Source organism: Protopterus annectens, chromosome 2.part1, assembly GCF_019279795.1.
Source record: "Protopterus annectens isolate FY-2018-M chromosome 2.part1, PAN1.0, whole genome shotgun sequence".
Taxonomy (NCBI): Eukaryota; Metazoa; Chordata; order Ceratodontiformes; family Protopteridae; genus Protopterus; species Protopterus annectens.
The window spans coordinates 1079089339-1079107907 of NC_056729.1; the positions used below are offsets into that span (position 1 = coordinate 1079089339).

Sequence of the window (18569 nt, forward strand, 5' to 3'; positions counted from 1 at the left end):
TTGTAAATGCACTATATGTGATACAGCTGTCAACATTCTTTTATATCTGTTTATTTAGCCTGGGGCATGGCTGAAAAGGATTCTCAAACCAGTTTACTGACCTGTGTAACTTGTTAACTCAGCAGACTAATTCACATGCAGACACTATTCTGTGGTTAACGTGTCTGTATTTGTGTGCTTTTCTATGTGGCCATCCAGGTTGTTCCCCTTCATGTCACTTTCTTGATGTTCATATTGAGTACGACTGATGTTCCAGATCTGACACAATGAGGTGAAAAATATGGTCTCACTATACTAAGAAGCTATTGTTTCACCTCTGGGCTTTCTGTAGTCTAACAGAATTTATATGTTGGTAGAAACACCAGCACTTCATCATTAAATACCACACTTATTCACTTTAAGTGCACTGACTCTGTCTCTCTCTCTATACATATATATATATATATATATATATATATATATATATATATATATATATATATATATATATATATATATATATATATATATATATATGTATGTATGTATACTTTTAACGTAGGTTTAGCTCATGAAGGCAGAGGTTCACCTCTTAACCCCTTCATACCTGTGCTAACATCCATTATACAGATGGCTATTTATTTTCAGGGGCAGGTTACGCTGCAAAGTGCAGAACTGCTCAGTACTTGGCACAGTGGCATTGTTCTGTAAATATGAAGCTGTGCCCAGGCATAGTATTACTCTATTAAGTTTTTTCAATGATGCTGTCATTGCCTAGACTGCATTAAACTAGAGTTCAGCATATTTATTTACCTGGTCAAATTTCTGAAACTTCTGTTCATTCCTATGTGAGCTGCTAAAAGCTAACTAATTGCATGGCAGACAGCTTTATCATTAGACAGAATTTTAGCATTTAGGGAGCTGTATAAATGGCTAATACATACATTTACCTTCAGTCTATTTGTTTTTAAAAAAGGAATAAATATTGTGTTAAGATCTCAGTTGGCACATTGTTTACATTAGATATCCCCCTTTTCTGGATGCTTATTAAGAAATCTAGAAGTATATACTTTCCTGCATTAGGAGGGAAGCAGAGCACACCAAAATAAGTTATCTTTCATCACTGCTACTGAACCAGAAACTGTGCTGTGCTGTAAATACTCAGCACTGAAAAATGTTCCTCTCTAGCAGAGGCTTTTCTGAATCACTTTGTGACAACAGCTGGTAAAGACGTTTGGTATTTGGAGAATTTTATAGAAAACAAATAGAATGAAATAAGAATTGCATTATATGTATTGTGCTGAATCCTGCTAGGCTGTTATATTTAGGTTCATAGGTTCATAGATTAGTACTAGGCTAACTGCCCCTGCGAGCCATTTTGCTTCCAGCATTTTTCCCTGTGAGACTCAAACCCTGTACCTTGTGTTTGTAAGGCAAACACCTTAACCATTAGGCCACCCTCCCAACCCAATTTAATTATTTTGTTTGATTTGTTTTGTTTGGAATAAACTAAATCATGCAAGTACTGTGCTTCTCAGACTTGAATTTCAGAGTATAGCTATACAAGATTTTCTCCAGGATGGTGGATTATCTTTTATCTAACCCATCAAGCGCTTCTTCTGTAGACTTCAATATTTCTTAGGAACTTACTGAACCTGTTTTCAGTTTGCAACCCATTCCTTATTGCAATATTACCAGCTTACCATTTTTAATGCAATATAGCCAATTTAGTCTTCAAGGGCAGCAGGCCCTGAATTTGTAGATAGAACACTGAAATATAAAGTTGTGTGCTAGCAGCAACCTCTTCATTAGTTACAGATCTCTTTAATGTGGAATTGTTCATATGACTTTTACTTCTGCAAAGAGTGTGCATATTGACTGATGACAGAAGATTGAGTGATTTTTATGGTTGAAATGTTCTCAGTTGGGCGGTTTTGTCATTATTGTTTCATATATTTTGTTTCATTGCTTACTGGAAAAAATGTTCAAAACTATATATTTAAAACACACTAACAAGTGGTGATGTATCATGCAAGGGATATAATTTAATTATTGTATATTATAATTTACTACAATCAGGAAGGTGAATCGAAGAAGTTTTGCATGGTCCTAAAATGTGTGAATGGGGTCTATGATTTGAAAACATCCCAAATGTAAACTTACTCCACCACTGGCCAGATGCATTTTCTTTGAATGTGGGTTTCAATGCTGTTTCAGTGAATATGAGTTTCAAAGGCAGAAAAGTTTTAATGCTAAGTCTGTTTTCATTGTGAGACTGTATTACTTTGTTTAGCAAATGTCTATCAGTGTTTGTGCTATAAAATTTGAAATAAAAGTTTAAAATGAAATCCATATATCTGTAATCACTGTAGAAGTAAAGCAGAAAACAGTATGCACACTAAAAGTTTTGAACAGTGTTTATGGCAAGTGCGGAGAAATAGTCAAGTAATGGGTCACTGGAATGGCTGCATGGGAAGGGGCAGGGGTACCAAAACTACTTGGATTTTGCTTTCACGTACATGTCCAGAATTTTTGACATGAAAAGTTGGCAACCCGACTCCTATTCCAACTTACCTCCACAGAAAGTGCCTTTTTAAAATTGTACTGACATGCTAATACTTGCTTCCTGAAACCATTAAATCAGTGACTGATCTTAAAAACTTTAAACATCAAATTGAAAAGCATCTTACTGAAGAAAGCAAATGTCAGTGTAAAAGGGAGCCAGGCTGAACCTTCTGCAATTGAACCTGACTGACTCTCCCCAGAGTTATTTACCCATTCAATCATGTCACATTTATTCCACACAGATGCAATTACTGCTGTACAACATGACTCTGATTTGTTGGTACATGAGTTAATATTTGCATGCAACTATTACTTTTGCTTGGATATGTTTAGTATATTTTCAATAATGTGGTCAGTATAATTTAAATATTACTGGACACGATCTTGTTGTAAAGATTTTCAATGTGCATACTGCATTTATAATGAGTTGCCTACTTTTGTAAAGTGCATCCTGTGTATTATGATGTTTTGTATATGTTAATTGTGTATGTGTATAATGCCTTGCCTCCTTGACCCAGGCGAGACTTAAAAAGGGTCTTTGGCCCAGCTCATTCACTTGGTTAACAAATGTAAAATAAAATAAAATATATTCTTCTAGAATTAAAAGCTCATCACATATGATTACCATTTTCTTTATTTTGCATATTCTTACCTGTATGTAGCTCTGTAGTTGGAATGCTTGCTGATGACAGAGTTGTGGTCGATGTTGATGACAGAGTTGTGATTGTTGTTGTTGTTGAAGAAGATGTTATTTGTGTTGTTGATGTTGGTGTTGCTGATTTTAATGAAGAGGACATGGTTTGTGTTGTTGCTGGTGTTACTGATGATGAAGAGGACATGGTTTGTGTTGTTGCTGGTGTTACTGATGATGAAGAGGACATGGTGTGTGTTGTTGCTGGTGTTACTGATGATGAAGAGGACATGGTTTGTGTTGTTGCTGGTGTTACTGATGATGAAGAGGACATGGTGTGTGTTGTTGCTGGTGTTACTGATGATGAAGAGGACATGGTTTGTGTTGTTGCTGGTGTTACTGATGATGAAGAGGACATGGTGTGTGTTGTTGCTGGTGTTACTGATGATGAAGAGGACATGGTTTGTGTTGTTGCTGGTGTTACTGATGATGAAGAGGACATGGTGTGTGTTGTTGCTGGTGTTACTGATGATGAAGAGGACATGGTTTGTGTTGTTGCTGGTATTATTGATGCTGTAGATGAAGAGGACTTGATTTCTGTTGATGTTGATGATGTTAATGTTGTCACTGAAGAAGAAGTGGTGTGTGGTATTGGTGCAGTTGATGTTGACAGAAATACAGTTGTCACTGCTGTGGATTGCACTGTTGATGTTGATGGAAACACTGAGCTCACTGCACTTGATTCCAGTGTTGGTATTACTGTTGATATCAAATCTGAGGTTGTATTTGCTGATACTGATGACATACTTGTGGATGGAATTGTTGATATTAATGGTTTCGAAGGTGATGAAATTATATCTGTTGTTGGTAACACTGAAGATAATTCACTCGTAGACTGGTAAACACCTGTTGTCCATACAGATTTTTTTCCTGATGTTGGTGGAAGTGTTGTTATCAGTGTCATTGCTGTTGTGTATGCCTCTGTTGAAAGCTCACAAGATTCATTTCCCAGGCTATAGTATATACAATTACATTTGTCTTCTGTTGTATTTGAGCAGCTCCGGTAAGTGTTGCAGGTATGAGTATTCCATTTGTATCCACTTTCACAAGTACATTGTGTGTCATTGTCTTGGAGTCTGCACACTAAAATAATGGAAAATAAGAATGATTATAACTGTATTATTATTATACAGAACAGAGAAGTTAATACATCATGCAGTATTTCTAACGCATAACAAAATATATTTCTCATTCCACAATACTGTGTATATAAATGGCATGTAAGCCTCAGTGAGTGTGTGAATATATGGATGCAAAAGTTGACATTCTACACTGAGTCAGAGCCAGAGTCGTAGCTGGCTTATCTAGTGCCCTGTGCCAGTCATAAATGTCATGCCCTGCACCCCCTTCAGGTCTTTCATTGAGAGCAAAATAAAATGTTCTGCTCCTCTCCATGCCAAGATCCATTCTCCGCCTCCACCCCCTCAGCTTTTCATCTGAAGAGCAAAAAAGAATGGCTTGCTATAGCTTACCACACCCAAAACACTGAAGTGCATTTCTGTACCGACATTCAGAAATGCTGGTTTGTAAAAAATTAATGCAAATACTGCATTTCCTGATCATGTCCCCTAACAGCTTTCATCCATGGTAACTGCCCCCTTCATTCAAATCTTGCTCCATGTCTGCTAAAAGTAGTGGATTTGCTCCTCAGAATTATAAGTGCATGGCAGAAAATGCTCCAAATATATTCTAAACCACTTCTCAAAAGTGCAATATCTGAACTTCCAGACTGGAAATGAAAAGCAGCTAAGGCCTTGAACAGACAGCAGCACATAATGAGAAAAAAAAGTCATTAATATTCTGTTTTTTCTCTTAAAGAACTCAAAACTCGTTTGAATCTTTATTTACTCAAGACAATAAACTTAAAATATAAAATCAAGGACTTATAAAACAACTCTGACTAATAGCATCAGTATCAGTAGTAAGATGTTAGAAAATATAATGACACAGACCCAGTCAGGATTTTTAAAGACAGTCTGCTTGTATCTCTTCAAGTAGCCCCATTCCCAATGAAAATGCACGCAGAGCACAAAGCCAACACTTAACCTATTGGAGAGCCACCTAGGAAATTACATCATTCATTTTGTTTCTTTCTCTCAAATCAATAGATTTTACCTGGCATTTATTTTCAAAGCACCACAACAAAGAAATTCCAATCCTTGGCAACACCCAAGTTTTGTCTGGCAGTTTGAACAAACTATTAAGGCAATAATCTGATAATGAGCTACTTCCTGTTGCACAGGCTTTGATTCCTTTAGCCTTCATTTGCTTCCATTGTGACCTTGAGCAAGTTGCTTAACCAGACAGTTGTTGTTGTTGTGTCTTTCGGCTTTTCGTGGTTAGGGGTCGCCACAGCGGAACTCCGGTCCGCTAATGATTGGCAGTTGATTTTTACGTGCCGAGTTGCCAGCTCTGATGCACAACCTTCAACGAAGGTACGCCCATTCACGCATGTCTCCACACAGAAGATGCTCTAGCTGAGAACTGAATGGGACAACGTCTTACTGTGAGGCGACAATGCTACCACAGCACCACCAGCTTAACCAGACAGTGCTTTTGGGAATTGGAAATTTGGGTTATGCTCCTTGATGGTCTCCTGGACTGCAGTTCTAGTAACTACTTATGAACCTATGAGCCAAGAACTCTCACTAATTCTACATACACTAATGAATGACCCTTCATGCAATGCTATAGGGTTCCATTTCAAAAAAGAAAGTGAGCATTTAACTACTTCAATATGCCAAACTGTATTAACACTTCAAATACCTTCTCGTAGGAGGTCATGGAGATATAACAGCTTATTGTTTCATAGATCCAAGTGAAGTGAATGCTAAAGTAACTGCCAATGATTTTAAAACTGCTCCCACCTAGAAATGGTTCCTGCTTTCAAATGATGTTACACAAAGCATTCTAAAGTACTGGCTGAATAAACTTCTCTCCTTTACTTTACTGTCATGCCATGCCTTTAGTACTCTTTAAATGGAGAGGTGCCTGCTCTCAGCTGTAGGCACTAATCACAAGGCACAGATTAAGCAAAACAAGGAGTGAAAAGTCACAGCTGTCTACTATGATCTTATTACCCTACATATTGTACTTGGACATAAACAGAGTGTGGCAACTTAAACTTTATTTTTAGCTTTAATTACTATTTAATGATGGTGTCAACACACAACACTGATTATGCATGTATGCTTGTAGGCTTGACGTGAATAAGAAAACAGGAGGGAATGGCACTATTATAGAACCCTAGGATGATATGGATCTTGACCAAAAAGTTGCCAACAGCTTAACACCTTAAGGCAAACAGTAATTAATCCATTTCAAAGCTCTGTTGATTTCTGTGTTACAGCTCTTCCTCAACAAATGCAGCCCGATCGTGTTTCATCATGTTGAGATTAAACCAAGCCACCATCTCTTTACCCCAGTTATCTTTGAAATCAAAATTCCTGCAGAAACTCTTTTGTTCCTACCAGCAGAATTAAATGTTTGTCATACAATGTTTTGCATGGTAGGAATTATAAACTGCACATGTACAAAGCTTACTGAATAGTTAGTGACTGCCATGCTGCTGTTTTACTCTGTATCACATCAGCCTTCTAAATATTAACTGGAAACTTAAAGCTGAAACATTATGTTCCTAGAAGACTTTATTCATGATTGCTCCAATTCCAGAGCTTTAAGGTATTAATTATAGCAATGTACCTGGCACTCTGATGGGCACAGTGGTAAGAAACGTGCATACAATTACTGATATCTGGCACACTGAACACAAATGCCACACTGCCTTTATTGGCCATTGGGTTACCTTCTATGCTTATTACAATGACTTGCCTAGCAGTGTTGCCAAAAACAATAGCCCAAACAGAAAAGAGCCTATCAGCATATACTGCTATATAACATTTGGCATATGATAAGTATGAAAAAGACAGCCAAACTTAACATTTTCTTAAAAAAATAATGGAACCAGGAAACATACCTGGCAAGGACAGGACAATTATAGAGACCCGGGACAGGGCCGATACAAACGAAGCAAATGGACAAATTAACCAGGTAGAATACATTAATGCAGTTCAATATGTTGTAAATCTGCCTGATTATGTATTTGATGAAATAGAAATGTCAGTTTTACAAAAAGGTTTAACATTTATACCGACAGTTTTACCTAGATTGTATGAAGTGAAAGGTGAATTGTTTAAACTAGTACGTAAAATGCATTTAAAATATTATTTTTATAATTATGGATGTCAAAATGACAATGTCCCAGAAATGGAAACTGAGTCTAGTAATGATGGTAGTTTTTATTCCTGTGATTCAGGGACTGAAAGCAATGCATATAGTTTGTTTGACACAACTAATATATCAGTGAAAAGCACGTTTATACCTCCATTTAAAAATGTTCATATACAGTGTTTTTTTAATGCTTTCAATTTAATATTAGAAAAAGAAATGGATGATTTTGAAAGCATGGGAAAGAAATATAATCTGACTAAAATGGAATGGATGAAATTGAAACAAATGAGTACAAATGATAGAGTAATATTTAAACCATCAGATAAGGGGGGCAAATTGGTGGTGATTAATTCTTTGGATTATTACAAAATGTGCATGCAACATTTAAATGATGAGAAAGTATACAGTAAAGTGAATGAGAGTATTTTAATTCAAGCACAGTATGATTTTCAAATGTTATTAAAGAAGGGGGTTAGATTACATTATTTTACAGTTAATGATGTGGCAAATAAATTCACAACTAAAGAGAATGTTGTAGCTAGATTCTTCTGTGTTCCTAAAATTCATAAAAACCTATTACAACTCCCAGGACATCCCATAGTTTCAGCAATAGGTTATTTTACACAAACTCTGAGCTATTTTTTACATGAATTTTTGTTAAAGGAAGTTTAGAAATTGCCATCTTATATAAAATACTCCTTTGATTTCTTGAAAAAAATAGAAGGAATTGTTTCAACGGAAGATATGTATTTTATAACAGCAGATGTAGGTAGTTTATATACGAATATACAACATTGCTATGGTTTAGAAGCAATACAGTATTTTCTAGGTGATAATCCTAGAACTCACTACATTAAAGAATTATTACACTTCTGTCTAACGAACAATATTTTTGAATTCAAAAGAAGCCTATATAAACAGAATAAAGGTGCAGCAATGGGAGCAGCTTTTGCCCCAGTGTATGCGAACTTGTTTATGGGGCTAGTGGAGAATGAACATATCTATAGAAGTATATTTTATAGGAATCATGTTATTAAATATTTCAGATTTATAGATGATTTAATATTTGTATGTCAAGGGGGAAGTAATAAGTACAAGAATTTTTGCAATATTTTAATAAAAATAAATATGACATTCAATTTGATGGAGCATAGGTAGGACTAGAAGTGAATTTTTTAGACATAACTTTAAAAGGAAAAGTAAGGAAGAAAATTCAAACTAGTATACATAGAAATTTTAATCAAATAAATTGGATGTTGCATGCTAGTAGTTGTCATCCGAGCCACAAGTTAGCTTCTATTCCATATGGAGAACTATTAAGGATAAAATGATTATGTAGTGATGGAAATGAAGCACGGAATGAAGCTAGAAAAGCTGTAGCTTCGTTTGTAAGTAGAGGTTATAAACAAGACGAAGTATTAAAAAGTTATGCTAAAATATATGGTGATGTAAAGGCAAAAACTCAGGAATCAAATAATAAAAACATAGGAAGATATAATAATGCAAATGAAATATCAATGAATAATTTTTTGTTTTTTGTTTCTAAGTATACTCTTTTTTCAGATAGATTCAATGAATTAATAAGAGGGTATTGGAAACAGGTGAAAAAAGAGGTTCCATCACTGTCACAAATAGAACTAAGGTTTTCATTTCAAAGGGGACGGAACTTAAACTTCTTGGTTCATATAGCAATAACCCACGCCTGGGTGTGGGTAATGCTAAATTTACCCACGGTTGGCGTGGTTTGGTCCCGAGGCCGGACCAAACAAAGCCCACCGTGGGTAAAATTACCATTACCCACACCCAGAAGTGGGTTATTGCTATTATACCATGACATTATTTAAGAAAAGAAACTATTACTTTTCTTAAATAATGGCAAAGTACAATGCCTGTTTGCTGCCCTTCCGCAGATGTCTGGCATCCGCAGCAGTTCTGATGTACTGCGCCCGCGCCTGCGAGTAAAAGTAACGGAGAAAGCAAAATCTCTGTTGCTTTTTTTTAGTGTTTCGCTATGTTAAATGAGTTTAACATAGCGAGACAGTTTTAAAATAAGCAATGGAGATGTCCGTTGCTTATTTTAAAACTGTCTCGCTATGTTAAACTCATTTAACATAGCGAAACACTGGAGATCTTGCTTTCTCCGTTGCTTTTAAAAACACTGTCTCGCTATGTTAAATGGGTTTAACATAGCGAGACAGTGTTTTAAAAATCCGAGTTATACTAATGGAAAAAAGTCCGGGCGACCGGACCTTTTTCCATTAGTATAACTTGATTTACAACGGGCACGCTGGCCAATCAGCGTGCACGTTTTGGGGGGGGTCATGGTATAATAGTAAATATTTCAAACTAGAAGAAAGAGTCATTAAGAGTTTGACAAAATTAGAAACCTTTCCTTGTGGAAAGTGTTCCATTTGTCAACATATAACAAAAACATTTGAGAAAATAAAAGGAAAAAAGTTTGAGACTCAAGGGACTTTTACATGTATAAGTAAAGGGATTATTTATGCTATAGGGTGTTCATGTAACAAATATTATATAGGTGAAACTAAAAGAAGTTTAAGTGAGAGAATAAAAGAACACATTAGGGACATTAAGAAAAATAAAAGCATAAGTCCCATAGCAGAACACTTTAATAAAGTACATCTGGGTGATATTAAGAATTTAAAAGTAACGGTTTTGGAGCAGGTTTTACAACAATTTGTAAATGTAGAAATGTTAAAGCATTCACTTAGGAAAAAGGAATCTATTTTGATTATCAAATATAATACTTTACAGCCTAATGGTTTGAACAAAGAATGTAATTGGCAAAGTTTCGTTTAATGATGTTTTAGCTTTAAGAAAAATCTATTTGAGTTTTAATTAATTGAGTGTAATTAATTTATTGAAAGTAATTTTTGTGATGTTAATATATGAGGGAAGTTATAGAAGAAACAAATTTTACTCTGTAGAGGCTGATTGTAGCCGAGGCGCTAAGAGAACTTTATTTTGGAATAAAAAAACCTTTAATCAACGGAAGAACAAGATACTACTGGTGTTTTTTCGGTTTGTGGTTAACATTTTTTTAAGTTGAAAACACTGCAGTGTAATGAGCATATCAGATCAGGCAAAATTTATACTACCTGACAAGGTTCAGACTTGTGTGAAACAAGTATAACTATGCCACTGACCATGCTTTGTTACAAACACTAAACTTCCTTGTGAAAGATTTTAAAAGACATAATCAGAACACAGAAAAGTGAAAATTACGCACTTATCATAAGGTATGCTCTGTAATTAGAATGCCTTTGGTAACCTGTAGGACGTAAGCTGCAGACATTTGGATTGCTAGGTAGATAAAAATGTTCCCATCGTTACTGGCATACTTCTCTATCCCATCATGTCTCACTACTCTAACACTCTCAAGTGTATCTTCTCAGAGCACTAGGTTGATGGAAGATGAAAAAAAGACAAAGGAGAGATGAGTACAGACTGCAGATGAAACACTTTGCAGGGGTGGATGATGGGCATTTCACATAAAACAGACTTTTTCTTACAGTTCTATCATTACAGTGATTATACTACTTTCATATCTCATCAGAAGCATAAGCTCTAGGATATTTCCTAGCTAATCAGCCAGGACGGCCAAAAACATTAGAATATACCACAGATAATAGTAAGCATGAAGAAAAACATAGATAAGAAAATAATGTCCATCTTATACTGGCTCACAAAGGAATTGAAAGACGTCTAGGCTGAGACAGTGCAAATGTCATCATTAATATTATAACAGAAAAAGGCAGTAGAATTAAACATATCCGAATTGGAATGTTGCTTCAGAATTGCATGCAAAGGCTTTCTATATGTGCTGTGACAAAATTTATCACAATTACCTATGTTAGCTAATGATCTGAAAAGGATGAGATCGGAAATGTTCCTACCAAATTTAGATTCACCAAAGGATATAATCGATAGATTTAGCTCAGTCCATATAAACTCTGATGGATTCCATTCAGAATATCAACTTTCCATAGTATTGAACTGAAAATGGTTGAACCCACAAGAACTACTCAAACACACAAAACTGTAATTTAGCAGACAGGATGCCATTCCCCCCTGCACTCCGCACACCTTTAATTACATATATCAACTCTGAGATTATAGCACATTGGGAAAAAGGGTAAATTCCCTGATCCCCACTGTAGTGTGATCTCAGTACAAACGGTTCGACATTCCATAACGTATATCATACAGGTTCAACCATATGCATTCCGGTGTTACTGAAAGTTGACATTTTGAATGGAATCCAAACTCTGACATGACTTTAAGCATCCATGCAATACAGAAGGCATTGATCACCATTATAATATTCAATAAAAATACTGATAGGATAACTGGCTGATTCAAATCAGATTATCTGGCAATGCTTTAAATAAAATTAAAAAAAAGAAGTATTAATTTGTTGAGGCATAAACAGAAGTATAGGTAATCTGTCTGGTATATCACATACAGCTGATAGAGCTGTACTAACATTAAACTGTCCATAAAAGCATGCATATTCTATCCTCTTATAGATTCATAGGTTCATATGTTCATACTAGGCTATCTGCCCTGGGGCAATTATAAGCCTAGCCTGATTCTGTATGGCTTACGCCACCCCTTGATTTGAGTATACTGTGCCCTTTTTAAGGTTTAGTTTACTGTGCCTCTGTCTAATAGTGACACGGGAGTAATCCCTGGGGCAAACCTACAATCCCCCATCCACCTATCGAGATTCTTCTTGAAGAGATTCAGTGAGGTGCTCTGCTTCACATGAACTGGAATTCTATTCCAGAGCGAAGGGAGCCTCTGGGTTATGAACCTGTCCCTCCAGCAAGTTCTATTTATTTCTGTGCTGAGGTTCAAGTCCCTCGAGTGTGTGGCTCTAAGGGATTTAGATTTACTGAGGTGGAGCATGCCCATTAATTCTGGATTTGACATAGCTTTGTATGTCAGGCATAGATCGCCTCAAAGTAGGCGGTATGCAACTGAGTAGAGCTGGAGTTTTTTTAACCAAGCAGCATATGGCATCTGTTTGAGACCCTTGATCCTCTTGGTGAGATACTTTTGGGGTCTCTCTAATTGCTGCAGGTGTTGGGTAAGGTACATCCCAAAAGGGGCATTGTATTCTATGATGGGCCTGATGAGGGATGAATAAAGGGGCACGATTACCTCTCTTGATCTAGATGTGAAACCCTTTGTGATGAGGTGGGCCATGTAGAAGGTCTTTCTAACCACTTTGGCAATGTCGTTTTCAAATGAGAGATTGCTATCAACTTGGGTCCCCAGGTGCCTAATAACTTTCTCTGTACTTAATGGGTTTCCGCCTATGTGGTAATTTGTGGGCACATTGTTTTTGCCAAAGGGTATGACTATACATTTTTTGGCATTTAGCTTTAAACCATGGTGCTGGCACCAGTTATCTGTCTCTGTGAGACCTTTTTGAAGGATGTTTGTGTCAGCTGGAGAGTCAATCATGACGCCCAGTTTGCAGTCGTCTGCAAACTTGGTGAGCCATAGTCCTTCCACGTTTGCCTGTACCTCGGAAAAGTATATACCGAACAAGAGTGGTCCCAGGACAGAACCCTGTGCGACGCCACTTGTGACCGGTTTTGAGTCTGACATGGCTCCAGCAACTCTCACTCTGTGGGTTCTGTCTTTGAGCCAGTTTGCGACCCATCTTGTGACATAGGGGTTTATATTTAAGCTGGATAGCTTATCTATAATGCCCGAGTGGGGTATTGTGTCAAATGCCTTTGCAAGGTCCAGATAGGCTGTGTGGACTACCTTCCCTTCATCTATGGCTTTGGTGACTGTTTCGAAGAAGTCAACCAGGTTCAAAAGGCAGGATCTGCCCTTGACAAAGCCAAACTGGGTAGGATCTAGTGTCTGTAGGTCCCCAATGTCTTTGTTTATGAGCTCCATGATGATCCTCTCCATAGCCTTGCAGACTAAGCTAGTCAGGCTTATGGGGCGATAGTTTCCAGGGTCCGTAGAGGCTCCACCTTTGTGGAGTGGGACCACTGTTGCTGTACGCCATTCTGTGGGCACATATCCTGTAGTGAGGCTGAGATTGTATAGCTGTTTTATTTGAGGGATTAGTTCCTCTTGGAGTTCATGTAGGACGCAACCTGGGACACCATCTGGTCCCATGGAAGCAGTGTTTTTTGCTTTGGAGAGGGCAGACTTCACCTGAGTATCAGAGATGTTTGGGAGGCAGCCCTCTGCCGGGATAGATACTTGCTCTTTTGGGGGGAGGGGGTGGAGAAGTTTGCACTGAACCTGTCTGCCAGGATATTGGCGATGTCTGTGGGTTCAATGTATTTTTTGTCGTTTAGAATCAACTCAAAACAAGTCTGGGAGTTGCATCCCAGGTTCCTAACATAACTGAAAAAAGCCTTATGATTGTCTTTGGTGTCCTGTGCAATTTGTCTCTCGAAGCTGGCCTTGGAGGATTTTATGAGGGATCGTAATTTTTTGCTAGTACTGATCAGAGATGCCTTCCCTATTAGGGATTTTGCTCTATCATGTAGTAGCTTCCTCCTTCTGTTGTACAGTTTATTTATGGCAGGGGTCCACCGGACTGGACGCCTGCCTTTGGATGATTGGGTCTTGGTTTTGTTTGGGATAGCATGATCCATGCATTCCTGGAGATGTCCGTAGAATGCGTTTATATAAGATTCTGCAGTTTGGGCCGTAGTTTCCACTGGCCCTTGGGCCTTGAAGGATTCCACTTCGGTATTGAGAAGTGAGAAGTTCGCTTTTGAGAAGTTTTTCACTGTGGTTTTCTGGGCTGGGGGTGAGGTCGGGATGTGAACATCCAGTGAAATTAATTTATGGTCTGATCTTACCAATGAGGGATATACTTCTGGTGTGGAGCATAGAGTCCCCATGTTGGTAAGGATCAGGTCTAGTATGTTGTCCCCTCTTGTGGGAGTGGTGACTAGTTGTTCCATAGCATTTGAGTTTATAATTTCCAGGAACCTTTAGGCTAAGGTGCTGGGGCTTGAGTAGTGCTCCCAGTCAATGTCTGGGTAGTTGAAGTCACCCAATATAATGGTGTTCGGAGAGATCTTCATGTTCTCCAATGTTTTCAGGAAAGCCGAGTGGGATTCCTGACTTTGAGAGGGTGGTCTGTAGGATGCTATAAACTGAAAAGCAGTCTTGCCCACTGTTAGTTGCACATGGATGGTCTCCGATACTTGCAATGCCACTAACCTGGAGGTGTGGATATCCTTGATAAATATGGAAACTCCCCCTCCTTTTGTGGTTCGGTCCGGGTTTTGGGGCCGAAAAGCATGATATGAGGTATAGCCTGGTAGTGCTGGGGTGCTCTCTGGAGCCTTGAACCAGGTTTCTGTCACTGCACAGATATTGATGTTCTCCATACTGAGGAGAGCTTCAAGTGCGTGCATCTTGACGTTAAGACTTCTGGCGTTAAGCAGCATTACTCTTAGTTTCTTGTTCCTTGTGCTGTCTATGGGGGTGGGTTTGACTTTTGAGCCTTGCCTAAAAAAGGCACTATGGGAGTGGCAAGAGCCTTTGCCAATATCCGAAAGCCCAGTGGTGACAGGTGCAAGCCATCCCTAGCGAAGCAACGTGGTTTGTCGAGCATGTCATCCCAGGCTGACAGACACTGGATCCCCTTTGAATGACACCAAAATTTTAGCCAATTGTTAAAATCGATCATTTTGTCTTTGTACTGTGGCATCATTCTAGGTGAGGGTAAGATACTGCTCAAGGTCAGGGTCATACCAGCCTGGGCTACATGATCAGAGAGCTCCTCTATGTCTCTTTTCATGTAGTCCAGGGAGGTACGTCTCAGGTCATTCACACCAGCATGTACAATGACTGAGTCATATTTGTATTTGCTTTGGAGTGACCTGAGTGCTTGCGTTATGTGGCGGATCCTAGCACCCAACAGGCAGCTCACTGTGACCTTCTCTTTATTCAGCCTGGTGAGCGGGACGTCAGTGTGTCTGACAATAGAGTCACCTATTACAAGAGTATCAGGTGTGTTATTCAGCCTTAAGGGCTGTGGCTGCTTGGCACACTGACTTTGTGGGCTATGTGTTGTGCGTGTTTTGTTTTGAGGTTTCGTTTGCTTGGATGTCTGCTTTGGAGGTCTCTGTTGCTTAGGTAGATTTTTATTTAGAGCCTCCGAGTATGTTTTTGTGTATTTATGTATTTGGTTCGCTGATGTGGTGGGACTATGTGAAACTGGAATTGTGTTGTGTGAGGTTACCTTCTCCTCCTGACTGGTTACACCAGTTTTGAGATGAGAGAGCTCAGCCTCCAGTTTGGCTAAATAGTTGCATCTCTCACATATATTTGAACCTGTTTGGAGGAGGAGAGGGTTGTCCGTGTACATGAGACAGTTGTAACATTGCCTCAAAATTCCCAGATTCACCAGCTGGACTGGAGAGGAAAACATTGACTGACCTTTGGACATGCTAGAGTAATATAGGGAAACTGAATTTAAGACGGACCAATAGAGGACAGGGTACTCGTAGAGAGTATAAGAGTAAGTAGTGCTTATGGTTTAATAGTGCTAACTTGTAGGATTACTTAATTGGACCAGTGAAGGGCCTTAGAATGAGAATATGGTGTTTAAATTGAGAGATAGAGCAGTTCTAAGGGAAAAAGTGAAGAGCAGACTTTGTGGAGCCAGGAATAGTTTAAACCCAATTAGGCGGCACTGCCCGCTGTTGCGCTATGCACAAAAATGCGCAAAACCGCGCAAAAGATGGTTTTAAGAGAGGAAGATGAAGGAGTTATGAATTGACCCAAAATTTCCAATAAAACTACAGTTTCAAGTCAGTAACCACTCCCACAGGGGCAGGCAGGCTGCTCAATGTTTTTCACTCTTCTTTTGCTTCCTGTTCTACTGTACTTTTCTCCTTTGTTCTGCTTCTTTCCTTTCACTATTTGTACTTCTCCCTTTTCTACCTGTCCTATGTTTACCGATTCTACTTATTATGGCAATACTCATCAATGTTCTACATTACTGTTCCACGATGTTTCAGTTTCTTGATCCTTCTTGCTTGAATTATTTGCTTAAGGGTAGTGACATTGTGACATTGTTTATGCTTGAAATCCATTCTTATTTTTCCCTTCTCTTTAGTCTGCTGCCATGAATAGTTTTACATTTGTCTTAAATGACTTTTCTATCTTACGTGGTGTTTTTTGCCTTCTCATGTTCTTTTGCTTACTATTCTCAGTACCCCTCCACTCTGTAGCCATCCCTGCCAAAGTTTCCCATATCTCCTTCCATTTGTGATCCTCTGTAACTAGTAGTCTCCTTCACTCATCACTTGTGAGGGCTTTTCAAGCCTTATGATTCCTTTTTTATTCATTACTCACTTTTTTCTGTCTCAGACTCCCATCCTCCTGATTTCTTCTTTGCCATATCACCCCCTTTCATACGTTTTCTTCCAGTGGGCATTCTACATCTAACTGCCCTAGAGGCCATTTCATTTATACCCGTGATACTCTCTTTGATCTAGTTGCTCCCCATCTGTTTACTGTATTTCTTTTCCAAAGCTGCTCCCATCTTCCTTCTTCTCTTTTGCTTTTACCACATATATAGATTGTGGGATTTTGCATATCGTTTGCAATCAGGGTAATCAAGGGCCTCCTCTTTCTTTCTCTGTCCTCATTATCAGTCTTATTCTAAATCTTCTCAGGGGTTTCCCTCTACAAATGAAGCTGTTCTAATGCTTATATGTCTTTTTATGACTAATTGTTTTCCTGTCACTCGCAAATGTCCATCTTAATGGTAATAATCATGTTTATTATTTATTTATCCAGTGATTGTATTAGCCTTTTTACTTCATTTCTTTAGTAGTTCTGCTCTTCCCCCCACTACTTTCCTGTAATGTGTTTTCTTCATTTTTGCCACTACTTCCTAGACTCCTATTCCTGGGATGTTGGCCCCTGGTCCCTGTGGTATCTTTAGGCTGCTGTCCAGCCTTTCATTTGTTCCTTTTCCTGTTCTTATTTGCACTGTTTTCATAGGTTACAATCCAGTCCTGCATCATTCCAAAGGCCTCAAACTTCTCAAATACACTTCTTTTTCTAGCTTCTTACAAGTATAATACCACTATTCATAGAATGTCAAACATGTGCTTTTCCTTTCCCTTCTTTTAATATCTTCCAAAGATTCTCTAATCTCTTTGACCAATATCTCACTGGCTAAAATAAGAAGTCCTAGTGACAGTGAATATACCTGACTCTGTCTCTTTGTATTATCACCTTGTCTGTAGCTTTCCTGTTTACCATCATCTTACTTTCAGGGCCACAATAAATTTCTTTTACATTTTTTAACCAGGTAATTGAAGTGGTATGTGACCCTTTTAAGTCATGACCTGCACCACTGCCAGGTGAGATACTAAAGCACATATAATTTATACAACACTACTCATAAGAAAAATAAAATATGAGCTAAGATACTATGCTACTTAGCATTTAAAAATAAGGTATTATAAAATATATTGCACAGAAATAGTTACAAAAGACTGTTAAAACCATGATGATTAGGAAGCTAAGTAGTAATTAAAAATTATAATTGCAACATATTTTGGATGAGAGAGTTTGACAGGCATCTGTATTTCTATCTTTACGTGCAATTTTTACATAGCAAAACACATAATTAATCTGTGGTGTAGCCAGAAATATAAATCTAGGATGTGGCAATAAATAATATGCATCAATTCATTCCCTTGACTCACTCCTTAAATGTATTACTTTGGCTCAGTGTCTAAATGCCTTGCCCTGATCCAGTTTTTAAATGCTTCCCTTACTCAAAACACTTCCAAGGATTTGATAAGGAGGTGAAAGTCCAGGTAATCAGAGCTTCTTTTTGCCACAGAGTATGATGCTTTCACTCTTACACCTATTAGCCTCCTATTTTCCATAAGGATTAGCAACTGTCACCAGTGGCAGATTAAGTATGCTTTGGGTCCTCAGCTGTTTTCAATCTATGGGCCCTCTGCCCCAATCGTCAGCAACCTAACTTCCCAAGTTGATATTTCAGGGGATCACACATATGTGTTCTAATGTATTTGCCTTCCTTATTAATTTATTAATT

The 18569-nt window shown here is 38.1% G+C and overlaps 1 protein-coding gene across 2 annotated transcripts in view; it reads right to left on the reverse strand.

Moving 5' to 3' along the window:
- The window catches only part of LOC122794329 (mucin-3A-like), a 1511548-nt gene that overhangs the window by 1132590 nt on the left and 360389 nt on the right, over positions 1–18569 (reverse strand). For both annotated transcript variants that reach the window (XM_044062634.1, XM_044062633.1), the window contains one exon: positions 3197–4318. In XM_044062634.1, coding sequence (XP_043918569.1) covers positions 3197–4318 — 1122 coding nt within the window. The remainder of the gene's footprint in view (positions 1–3196; positions 4319–18569) is intronic.